Raw genomic sequence first — 12,373 nt, 5'->3', positions numbered from 1 at the left:
CCAAAAATAAATAAACGTTGAAAAAAAAAAATTTTTTTTAAAAAATATAAAGCTAGAAGGCATACTTTCCATCTATCAAAATGCAGTTCGTAATTTCATTTTGAAACAAACAGTTCTATTTTAAGAAGGTGAATGGTAGTGATAAATACCAATTCAAATTTCTAAAAACCCAGTCGTGCCTCTTTTGTTGCTCTTTAAGAGAAAAGATGAATATAAGATACCCTTAGAGCATAAAAGATTTCTTTCTTCAAATCTTTTAAGAATTGATTTTAGGCGCCTGAGTAGCTCAGTCAGTTAAGTATCTGACTCTTGATTTTGGCTTAGGTCATGATCTCAGTTCGTGAATTCGAGCCCCGTGTTGGACTGACAGAAGCTGCTTGGGATTCTCTCTCTTCCTCTCTCTCTGCCCCTTCCCTCCCACACATGCGTGTATGTGCACACTCTCTCTCTCAAATAAACAAACTTAAAAAAAAATTTGAGTTTATTATCCAGAAAACTTTTATTCATGCTAGGTGTGACTATTTGATTAATTGCTTTACTTTCATAATTAAAAAAAAAAAACACTCTTCCAAATGCAGCTGTCCTCAAAGAATTATTAAGAGATTGAACCATTTTACCTTTATTCATCCAACAAAATGTTTATGGAGTAGCCATTATATTGCAGGCTGTTCTCATTCTAAAGAATCCAGTGATAAAACGAAGCCCTCACTTTTATGTTCTAGCGACAAATACTTATAAACAGATATACAAACGTGTGAAACGAATGTCAGTTTGTGGGAAATGCCAAGAAGGAAAATCAGGGTCAGAGGACAGAGCATACTTTTAAATGAACATTGAGAAAGTACTTTTGTTTTCAGGTTGAAGCGTATAAAATCTTCGGCATATGTTGTTAAATTAAAAATTTTGATTTTTGACCATCGCTGCTGGTGGAAATTAGAGAAATTAAAAACTCATTGTACATATTTTGTTTAAAAAAAATGTAGCCTCACCTAGTGAATTTAGCATTTATAAATGGAAGTGTCTATGGAGGAATAAAATCTTGAGTTAACCACTACTATACTTTTTGCAGTAAAGTCTGCAGCTCATGAAATCTGTGATTCTGGAGTGGTTTCAGCTTGCACCAGCCCCTCGGGAGCCTGTTGACACAGCACCGAGTTACAGATTATTATTCAGCTGTAGAAGTTTTACGCTTAGGCATTTTCTTACATCTTCCTCTCTCAGTCCGTTGAAATCTTGTACTCTTGCCAAATAAAACAAATCTCATACTAATAAGAAGCTATAAATAAACAGTAGGAGCATGAGTCAGAGCCAGCATCACCCTTATTCCTTGTGTGTACCTCTCTACTGCTCCCCAATATGTTCGTTTTGCACAAACACGTAGCACTGCGTAACTACTCTTCTACAGAGCAGCTCCAGGTAGTTAAGCGAGGGTGATTGTGTAGAACTCAGCAATCCTGTGACTCCCAGATTTCTGGTCTGTTACCACAGTCAGAAGCAGAATGTCAAACTCGGCACCCTGTTGGTGGGAGACAGAAATCTGTGTCCTACCTTTCCTGTCTAAATCCCTGAAGAGCCCAGCCCAGAAGACGGCAGTGAGGACTCCCAGGAGGGATGTTGCACAGTTGAGCAACTTTCCAGGGAGGAAAAAAAGAGAAAGATGAGCTGCTTGAGAGTCCCATGTCTTCTGCTAGTCAGGTCCCGTCTGATAAGGTTTATCCTATTTTGCTTCATTAATTCATTTAGTAAATGTTCATTGAACACTTGCTTTTAGCAGACACTGTACTACCATAGACTGTATAAAAATGAATAAGCTAAAATCCTTGTCCTCCAAGAGGTTATCAGAGTGGAGACAAGTGACTTGTAAATCTAAAATGACAACGCTGTGATAGGAACTGTGAAAGAGATACATGCAGAATACTCTGAGATTACAAACAGAACTACTATTTCGGGAGCATTTAGTGTCCTAGCTGTGTGAGGTAAGTTGTTTCATGTAACCTTCTCAGCAGCTTTATGAGGTAGATATTACTACACTATGTGACTTGTGCCCAGAACACTAACCTCACCGAGGAAGGAGGGGGTGGTATCTGGTAGGTTTCTTCACCGAACACCCCTTGAGTTGATTCTAGAAGGGGGAACGAGCAGGGTAGAGCGGGAGGAGATGGAGGCAGTGTGGCGTTCACACAGAGAGAGGTGAATACGTAAGTGCAGAGGACGTAGGAGAGAGCCTCTGTTGAAATGGAGAGTAGCTTCTGGGAAATAAAAGATGGCAGGGTCCATTCGTGGAGGAACTTGTGGGCCATGCCTAACGAATCTGGTCCGTACCCTGTAGAAGATGGAAATGTGGCCAGACACGCATTTTAAGAAGGTAACTGCAGTTGTTTGTACCAGATGTTACAAGAGGGTTTGTACTTTTAAAGGAAGTGATTTCTTTAAAGAAGAAATTCTCCATTGTTTCCCATCGTTTTAAGCATATACAAACATTAAGTTCTCAAAGCATCTTAAACTTCTAGATTTATAGCTATAAAGCCAAAGTAATTGTGTAAATTAAATAGAAATAAAATTACAAAGAGAATAAAATTAACACCAACAACATGAATTTACGTAAAAGATCATGTTGGTGGGAAGTAGTCACACCTGACAAGTGAGCGTGATGCCAGCTCTCACGGTGCAGGTTCTTTGCATTTTTACTGAGACGTTTTCTCACTCTCGAGTACTCTCTGAGAACCGAATTCTCCCTCCAGTTTTCTCTCTCTGACCCACTAAGGAAACCTTTGCTCCATCTGGTTAACAGTTGTTTGGGAGAAGGGGAAACAAAGGTAACCATACCTAAGAGGCTTTTCTCTCTGATCAATCAAGGTAGTGGTACTGGTACTGGGGGCGCCTGGGGGGCTCGGCTGGTTAAGCATCCAAATCTTTTGTTATTGAAAAAAATTGTTTTTATTTATTTCGAGAGAGAAAGAGAGCAGGGGAGAGGCAGAGAGAGCAGGAGGGAGAGAATCCCAAGCAGGGTCCACACTGTCTGCACGGACCCCGATGTGGAGCTTGAACTCACGAACCGCAAGATCATGACCTGAGCCAAAACCAAGAGTAGGATGCTTAACCGACTGAGCCATCGGGTGCCCCTGGTTAAACATCCAACTCTTGATTTTGGCTCAGTCATGATTTCACAGTTTTTGAGATCGAGACCCAAGTTGGGCTCTGTGCTGACAGCATGGAGGCTACTTGGGATTCTCTCTCTCTCTCCTTCTCTCTCTGTCCCTCCCCTGCTTGTGCTTTGTGTCTCTCAAAAAATAAATAATCCAATAAACCTTTAAAAATGAAAATAAAATAATGGTACTTGGTGGCATTATAATCATAAAAAATAGAATTACTGGCCCCCAAATTGCATGGCAGTTATAATATCACCCCAGAATATGCTTACATCGATTGTTTTATCATCACCGTGAATTCACACAAATAATTACAGGGAACTGATGGACCACAATATGTGAAATGCAGAACTAGAGGGTTCATTGTTCATCCAGAACAGGGGTTTTGAAAACAAGGGAGCCATCAGTGTCTTGGGTAGAGAGTCATTGGCCAAATCATTTAAAAAAGTCAGGCATCTGGGACCCAGAGGTTAATAGATTTTGGTTAGAATCCATGATCTTAGAGATCCTTGATAGTAGACATCAGTGTTTCCAAATTACACCAATTATGTCATTTGTAAGAGAAAATACAAATGTGATGAAGACATGGCAATTGCAGAAAGGGTTCTGCTGAGAAACGTACTTTTCAGCCAAGGTAGCTAGTAACATTTGCACTTCACTTACGCCCTCTGTGATACGGATTCTAAGAAACTCAAGCAAGTTTTTTTTTTTAATTGCTTACATCCAACTCTGTAATACAGTGAGTCATCACTGATAAATAACAAGACCGTGAACAAGAAAAGTATACCTTGATTTGTTTGTATAGAATTCACGGTTCTCCATTCCAGAGGGTGAAGGGAGATGTTGGAAATGTCGATGCCTCTCCTTTAATAATAGCTAACGTTTACTGAGCACATCCCACGTTCAAGGCACTGTGCCGAACTCTTTATTAACTAGATCCTCAAAACAACTTTTATGAGATAGCTATTATTGTAATGCTCATTTTATAGATGAAGAGAATGCAGCAGAGAGAGGTAAAATAACCGAGCAGGGTCACATGGCTGGTAAGTAGCAAAGCCGGGGTTGGAACGTGGCAGGGTGACTGCACAGCCTTAACCACAGTGCTGTTTTGCCACTCCTCTTTGCATAAAGGTGTGCACAGGTTAGACCTGGAGACAGATCCTGGAGATGTTGAATTGGCAGCTACGACCGACCAGAGGCCATGGCAGCAGGTGCTTCTACACTGTTTATTTCTGTGCCTTTGCTTGCTGCAGACTAGGAGGAAGAATGAGAAGGGGAAGGGAGGCATTTGTCAACCTAGAAAGTGACTCTGGCAGTGTTCTCACTGACTACATTGGAAAACGAAGCATTTTATGCTCACTAGGGGGTACCGATAAGTTTTGAATGAAGCCCTTTGGTCTAGATAACTTAAGGTCCATTGCAATCTAGAGATGAAGAATTTCATCAACATAAGGGCTCATCAGAATCTTATGATTATCTAGGTTTACCCCCATTGATTATATTTCTCCTAACTTCTATTGACAGAAAGCTGTGAGGAAATAAGTATCTTGAAGGATTAAATTCCAGTCTGTATCTCCAAGTTACATTTATTTATTTATTTAGAAATTTTTTTTAATTAAAAAAAAATTTTTTTTTCAACGTTTATTTATTTTTGGGACAGAGAGAGACAGAGCATGAATGGGGGAGGGGCAGAGAGAGAGGGAGACACAGAATGGGAAACAGGCTCCAGGCTCTGAGCCATCAGCCCAGAGCCCGATGCGGGGCTCGAACTCACGGACCGCGAGATCGTGACCTGGCTGAAGTCGGACGCTTAACCGACTGCACCACCCAGGCTTCCCTGAATATATATATATATTTTTTAATGTTTATTGTTGAGCGCAAGCGTGAGCGGTGGAGGAACAGAGAGAGAGAGGGAGATACAGAATGTGAAGCAGGCTCCAGGCTCCCAGCTGTCGGCACAGAGCCCAACACGGGGCTCGAACTCAAAAACGGCGAGATCACGACTTGAGCCGAAGTCAGCCGCTTGACCGACTGAGCCACCCAGGCGCCCCTCGAAGTTACATCTATATCCAAGAGTTGACACAATAGTTGCTTAGACTAATTCGCTAAATGGAACTCATACATAGGACCACAGAATCCTTTCTTTACAGGCTTAGTTTCAGAGCTGGAGGATATTTAAAGGATAAATCAATCTGTAAATCTGTAGGTATTACTAAAAGAAGAGTGGTGTGTCAGTCTTGGCATCCGTACATGCTGAACCCTGCTGGGCTGTGGAGAAAGGAGAAACCTGAACAAGACAACACTACACAGCTGTTCATGGCTTGCTTCCACCTGTTAGCACTCGGTGTCCATTTCATGGGTGGAATCATGGCATGCAAGTGCATTAAATAATTTTTAAAAACAACTGCTGATTGCCGATGGTCAGTGGGGAAAGCAGCATTAGGAGCTGTCATTTTCCTACCAACTGTTGCTTTCATTAACAAGGACAAGAAACATTGTGAATGAATACAATTCTTACACCACGCCAGAAAAAAGAGCAGCTGAGCCCCCTCCCCAAGGATTTTATATCCTGTCATCAGACAGCTAAAGAAAATAATTTCATATAAACGGCTGCATTAGTCAGTGTCATAATATAAAAAGTCCTCCGTTATTTTAAAGAGCAACTAGAAATATTTTCTCTTTGAAAATAGAGTAACCAAACTGCCCTACGATCCAACAGTTGTACTACTAGATATTTACCCAAAGGATACAAAAATACTGATTTGAAGGGACAGTGCAACCCGATGTCTGTACCAGTACTATCAGCAATAGCCAAACTTTGTAAAGAGCCCAGGTGTCCATCAACTGATGAACGGATAGAGAAGATGTGGTATATACGGTGGAATATTACTCCGCCGTCAATAAGAGTGAAATACCGCCAGTTGGAATGATGTGGATGGAGCTAGAGTATATTATGCTAAGCAAAATAAGTCCACCAGAGAAAGACAAATACCATATGATTTCACTCATATGTGGAATCTGGGACACAAAGCAGATGAACATATTTGAAGGGGCAAAAAAAGAGACAGGGAAGCAAACCGTAAGAGACTCTTTTTTTTTTTTTTTTTTTATTTTTTTTTTCAACGTTTATTTATTTTTTGGGACAGAGAGAGACAGAGCATGAACGGGGGAGGGGCAGAGAGAGAGGGAGACACAGAATCGGAAACAGGCTCCAGGCTCCGAGCCATCAGCCCAGAGCCTGACGCGGGGCTCGAACTCACGGACCGCGAGATCGTGACCTGGCTGAAGTCGGACGCTTAACCGACTGCGCCACCCAGGCGCCCCAAGAGACTCTTAATGATAGAGAACTAACTGAAGGTTGATGGAGGGAGGTGGAAGTGGGATGGGCTAAGTAGGTAATGGGTACTAAGGAAGACGCTTGTTGTGATGAGCACTGGGTGTTTTACTTAAGTGATGAATCACTAAATTGTACTCCAGAAACCAGTATTACACTAAATGTTAACTAACTAGAATTTAAATAAGAATTTGGGATAAGAAAAAAAGAGTAACCATTTGATAAACCATATATAGCACTGAGGATATTTTTCAATTAAAGAGAATTTCTATAGTAGCTCTCGTGTAATCTGTTATAGCCAAACTTATGAAGAAAATCAAGATGTGGGAAAGCTGTGGTCATGTTTCAAGATTGGATTTTCCTTTTCCGTGTGATCGCTCTATCTAAATTCCCATTAACTTGAATGTAAATTTGCATGTGTAAAAATATATGTATATCCAAGTTGTCTCTTAGGAGAGGTTTAATGTAGGTATAAATAGAAATTCTTCCTTTAACCACAAAAAGAAAAAATTAGTATTGAATTCTGCCTTTTCTCATCTCTTCATGTCCCAAACTATCACCATATACTATTAATTGTACTTCCTAAAACTCTATATTCTTCTCTCCAGCCCCATTGCCATCACTTTGAGGCATGCTTTGGATTCTATCAGCAGTCTCTATTCTCCTCTTCAGATCCACCCTGACCACTGAAGTCCTCCATCTGTGTGTGTATGTGTGTGTGTGTTTGTGTTTTCCCTGCCCTTCACTGGCTTTTTATTAAATCCACGTTCCTTAATCATGGCAAACAGGGCCCTGCCTCTAGGAGCTGGTCCTTGCTTACCCTCCTGCCTCGTTTCCTGCCACTTTCCCTCCTACCTGAAGATCCAGCTTACCAGTAGTTCCCCAATACCCACCCCATACACACCACAATATGTATACACCTTTATCCCCATACACACATCGTTGAAAGTATAATTCCCTCTACCACACCTTTGTCACATTCCAAGCCCTGAAATGATCAAAACACAGAAATTTCTTCCCCTAATTGGGGCTGAACACAGATGACTTGAATACAAGTGAAATCGCTAGTTTGTTAGTCTAGTTATCTTACTGTGGTACATGTGTTCTTGGAGCTTTGAGGCACTCCCCAGGTCGTGCCTCAGAGCTAAGGAATTTCTTTCCAAACAGCCCGCTTCAGGAATTGCCTTGTCCTCAACTTTGGACAACTGTGAAGGGGCTTTCCCCTTCCCCATGGGGTCAGCTGAGGCTTAGAGATTTCATCAGCTTCTCCCTCTGCTGTAGCTCTTCCTTTCCAGGGGTCCTTTGGTTAAGAACAGCCCCTAATAAATTTCCTGGAAGCAATCTCTGTCCGCTTGCTGCGGAGACCAACCTGTAACATGTCTTCTTGATACTTTTTTGTTCTAGATCTTGTGAAGTCATGGTTTGCTAAAATCTTACTAATTCAAGGTTGTTTCATCAGATGGGTATTGAGCACCTGCTCCACACCAGGCATTGTGCCACATGCAGTGGAGACAAATTAAGACTTGGCCTATGCCCTGAGGAAGTTTGCAGTTCAACTGAGGTGACAGTTACGTTCAGAACTTATAACATCTTTAGAATAATCCTTTTTTGATCTAAACTTTAATAATTTCAGTATAAAATCAAAGGTATGCACTATGGTGTTGCAAAGAACAAAAGGAAAGTATTTCAGGAAAATGAAAAGTAAAACAAGTAGAGCGATCGTGGATCTCCTTGAGCTCCTATGTATAAAGTACATCGACTCGTCTGCTTGGTCCTCACAGTGCTCAAGTTTACCGATGTTCTTTGGAACCGTCTTTCCTGCGCAGGCTTCCGGCCGAGAGGCCGGGAGGTGGGGGTGGGGGCCTACTCCGGGGACTAGATCCGCAGCCCCCCACCCCCACCCCTGTACACACACAGGTGCCAGGGCCGCCTGGCTGGGGCGTTGTCCGGAGGGCGCGGTCGGCACGTGTCTCCCTCCCCTCCCCTCCCCACCCCACCCACCGCAGGCCGGGCCGCGCCGCCGGGAGTCCGGGACGTCACTTCCGGCGTGGCTGGGCATGGTCTGTTGGGAGTTGGCCGTAGCGGCGGAAGCCCAAGGCCGGCCGGCCGGGCCGCCGGCCGCGGGGGGAGCCCGGGTAGTGTCCGCCGCCCCAACGCTCGACGCCCCTGGACGTCATGGCTTCCCCGCTGAAGCTGGAGCAGGACGTGCGGGGGAAGGTGGATTCGTTTCGGGTCCGCATCGCGCAGGAGGCCGAGGATCTGGTGTCCACCTTCTTCCCTCAGAAGCTGTCGGAGCTGGATAGTCGGGTCCAGGAGCTGCGCCTGCAAGACCTGTCCAGAATCCGTTCGGTGCCTGCCCCGGAGCCCCCCGCCGCCCCCGACACCGCGAGGGACGGGCCCAACCGGGACCCGCCGCCTCCGCAGACCCAGCCCTCGGTCAAAGTGCCGGCACTGCCGGGCGGCGAGGGACAGCTGCTGCGGAGCAACCAGCATCTGGTGGAGCTGATCGAGCGGGTGAAACCCGAGATCGAGCTGCTGAGGGAGAAATGCAACACGGTGCGCATGTGGGTGCAGCTGCTCATCCCGAAGGTGGAGGACGGCAACAACTTCGGAGTGTCCATCCAGGAGGACACCGTGGACCAGCTGTGGACCGTGGAGAGCACGGCAGCCTCCTATCTGCGCCGCTTCTCCACCTACTACAACACCAGGGCCAAGCTGGTGTCCAAGATCATGAAGTACCCCCAGGTGGAAGATTATCGCCGCACGGTAGCCGAGGTGGACGAAAACGAGTACCTGAGCGTGCGCCAGATCCTGCTGCACGTGCGGAACCAGTACGCCACCCTGCATGATGTGATCCTCAAAAACATCGAGAAGATCAAGACCCCTCGGAGCACCAACACTGACAACCTCTACTGAGGACCTGCCCCCACCCCTCTTTCCTTCAGGAGGTGGCCGAGCTGTTCCGGCAGCCGAAGGGGGTTAGAAATGACACTGTAGGTGATGGACCGACTGGAAACGTGCCCGACCGTTCAGTGACGGTTTCGTACAGCTTATCCTCCCACTGAATACTTCCGGTGTAGTTTTTATTTGCTTTTTCTTTCGCTGAGAGGATGGGGACAAGCCATCTGGTAGAAGGTGGTAGGGTTGGCCAAGGAAAAGGACTGCCATTTTTAAAAACAGCCTTTAAAAGCAGCTTCGTAGACAAATGTGGGCCAGGGTTTCTCTTTTATGGCATTGCTGACATTGAATGGTTTGAGGGGTTACTCCAGGAAAAACCTTAATGTTTAAAAGAAAGCTGAATGAAGCTTTTCCTGAGGTTCTGCTATGTGTTACTTTGTTCAAACCTCAGAAACGCTCCTTTCGTCACCATCGTCTGTTTTTTTTTGCAAGGAAAGGAGTTTACAGAGATGTGTCGAGGTCACCGTATGTCTCCAGTTTGGCAGATTGAAATAAAACTTGGTTTTAACATTTTGCGGTGGACTCAGCGTGCTTATCAGAATGTAGTCTTTGGTGGCATAGGGTTTCCCTCCTCCTCGGTTGGACCCCCCACGCTCGAGATTTTCCAGCTCTGACGTGTAAGAAAAATGAGCAGATAAAGAGTCTTAGATCTTTAGTGTTCTGAAGAAATGCACATCCACACCTCCCTTAGAGCGAAGAGGGATCTGTGCACACTGCTTCCTTGCACGACCTTCTACCGTCTCCACGTCTTCCAGTTTTCTTTCACACAGCTTAGGATTTCTTCTGTGTGTTCATTGCCTCAGAAGTTCCTGTTGGATCCTTTAAGCTTTGTATCGCATTTGCTTTTTTTTTTTTTTCCCTCCATTGAATTTCATCTCTGTTTCCCCTCTCATCTCTTGAGATATTTCTTAGGGCAGCTCATTCGAATTTCCATCTCAAAAGATGTGGATCGTTATTTAAATCCAAAGACTCTAAAACGTAACTTTTGGTGTTTACCTCCTGCTTTTGGGGTCTGGTTGAGAGGAAACCGTTGTCTTTTTCCTGGGTGATCTATACTGTTGGTATTTTTCAAGCCCCGCATTTCCAGATTTCAGTTGCAGTAGATTATTACACTCTTGAGTCAGCTCATGCATTACAGAGAACTTCTTTCTTTTGATGCGAGGGATCCTCTCTCCCTAGTGGTTTTTGTTCCGAATTTCATGTTTTCTGATAGTAAAGGTACTTTAGTCAGCTTTTTAGTATTAATATTAACCTGAGGATCTTCATCGCTCAGAAATACCATTGGGAAAAAGCATGAGCAGAGTGCCTTTTGATGCCTTTTTATATACAGGAATGAGATCATCTCTGTGCCCGGTGGATAGCTTCCTCTCTTTTTCCCGTTCAGCTACTTGTACCCTGAATCCTCATAATGTTTTTGAAACTATATACGTACGTAAGTTATGACCTTGGTCTTTTAAAGTATTTTATAGTAGTACTTTGATGCGATAAATTATTTCTCAAATGAGCTTTTGGTGGGAAAATTATGAGGGAGTAAACTTATTTTTTGTGAGAGGTGAAAATGTATTTCCCATTGCAATTTCTTTTCTACATAAGATCCTCTGAAACAAGGTGACCATATAAAAGTCTGGTGCCTATTTTGAAACATCTGTTAGGGGCGCCTGCGGTGGCTCAGTCAGTTAAGCGTCTGGCTTCGGCTCAGGTCATGATCTCACAGTTACAAGTTTGAGCCCCGGGTCAGGTTCTGTGCTGACAGCTCAGAGCCTGGAGCCTGCTTTGGATTCTGTGTCTTCCTCTCTCTCTGCCCCTCCCCTGCTTGCTCTCTCTCTTTCTCTCTCTCTCTCTCAAAAAATAAAAACAATGAAACTTATTTGTAATTCTGTCTTTTCCCCTTTTTTAGTAATATCTTTGTGAGGATATAGTTCTTGCCACAAATGCAATTACCTTCTGAACTTGTTTATGGATAAGGGTGAAAACATGAATAATTTCATGTCTTCTTTTGATTGATCCTAATGTTCCCTCTCCCCCTTTCCCTATTTAATGAACGAAATCACTTTTGAATGAGGCTTTTTCTTCAGGAGTTTCTCTTCAATGTGTTTTCGTTGCCAGGAGTGAAAACCAGCATGAACCTTTACGGACAGACTTGACTCTACAGGCTGTTAGAAAAACATTTCCTCTTTATCAGCAAGAATTTTTTAAGATGTAAAGCGGAGATGTTTTCTTTTGCATATTTTTAAAAATAGAAATGTTTCCGAGTTTGAACTATACCACATTATGGTGGGCAGATTTTTTGTTTTTTCTAACATGGTAGGGATACGCATTATGTTTTCCTGAGGTTGGTGTCAGTGTCTCTCTAGGAAGTGCCGAATGATTCTTGGCATTTCTTTTGCTTTTTCATTTTCCTTCTCTGTTTCACCTGAGTGAGTAAAGAGATGATATTTCTCCATGAGGAAAGTGAGTTAGTGACGTAGAATTCTGTTGCAATCACCTTTGGTTTTTAAAATTTTATTTATAGGGGTGCCTGGGTGGCTCAGTCTGTTAAGTGTCCAACTTCAGCTCAGGTCGTGATCTCATGGCTCGTGATTGCGAGCCCTGCATCGGGCTCTGTGCTGACAGCTTGGAGCCTGGAGCCTGCTTTGGATTCTGCGTCTCCCTCTCTCTCTGCCCCTCTCCCACCTGCGCGCGCGTGCGCGCACGTGCGCACGTTCTCTCTCTCTCAAAAATAAATAAACATTAAAAATTTTTATTAAAAAATTTTTTATTTATAGTGGGGCGCCTGGGTGGCTCAGTGGGTTAAATGTCCGATTCTTGATTGGAGCTCAGGACATGATCTCACGGTTCATGGGTTTGAGCCCCATGTCAGGCTCTGTGCTGACAGCTCGGAACCTGCTTGGAGCCTCTCCCTCTCTGTGTGCTCCTCCCCCTGTTGCTCTCT

General features: G+C 43.9%; 2 protein-coding genes across 5 annotated transcripts in view; both read left to right on the top strand.

Moving 5' to 3' along the window:
* Window positions 1-12,373, top strand: part of ATF6 (activating transcription factor 6) — a 209,274-nt gene that overhangs the window by 109,545 nt on the left and 87,356 nt on the right. The window lies entirely within an intron of this gene.
* On the top strand, window positions 8,475-11,201 carry LOC121020844 (proteasome activator complex subunit 3-like). Its single transcript, XM_040460900.1, has one exon. The coding sequence runs from the start codon at window positions 8,659-8,661 to the stop codon at window positions 9,397-9,399; it is 741 nt and encodes a 246-aa protein (XP_040316834.1). The 5' UTR covers window positions 8,475-8,658; the 3' UTR covers window positions 9,400-11,201.

This window comes from Herpailurus yagouaroundi, unplaced genomic scaffold (assembly GCF_014898765.1).
Source record: "Herpailurus yagouaroundi ecotype Mexico unplaced genomic scaffold, PumYag 253, whole genome shotgun sequence".
NCBI lineage: Eukaryota > Metazoa > Chordata > Mammalia > Carnivora > Felidae > Herpailurus > Herpailurus yagouaroundi.
The sequence above is the reverse complement of the archived record's forward strand: the minus strand, read 5'-3'. Positions and strand labels throughout refer to the sequence as shown.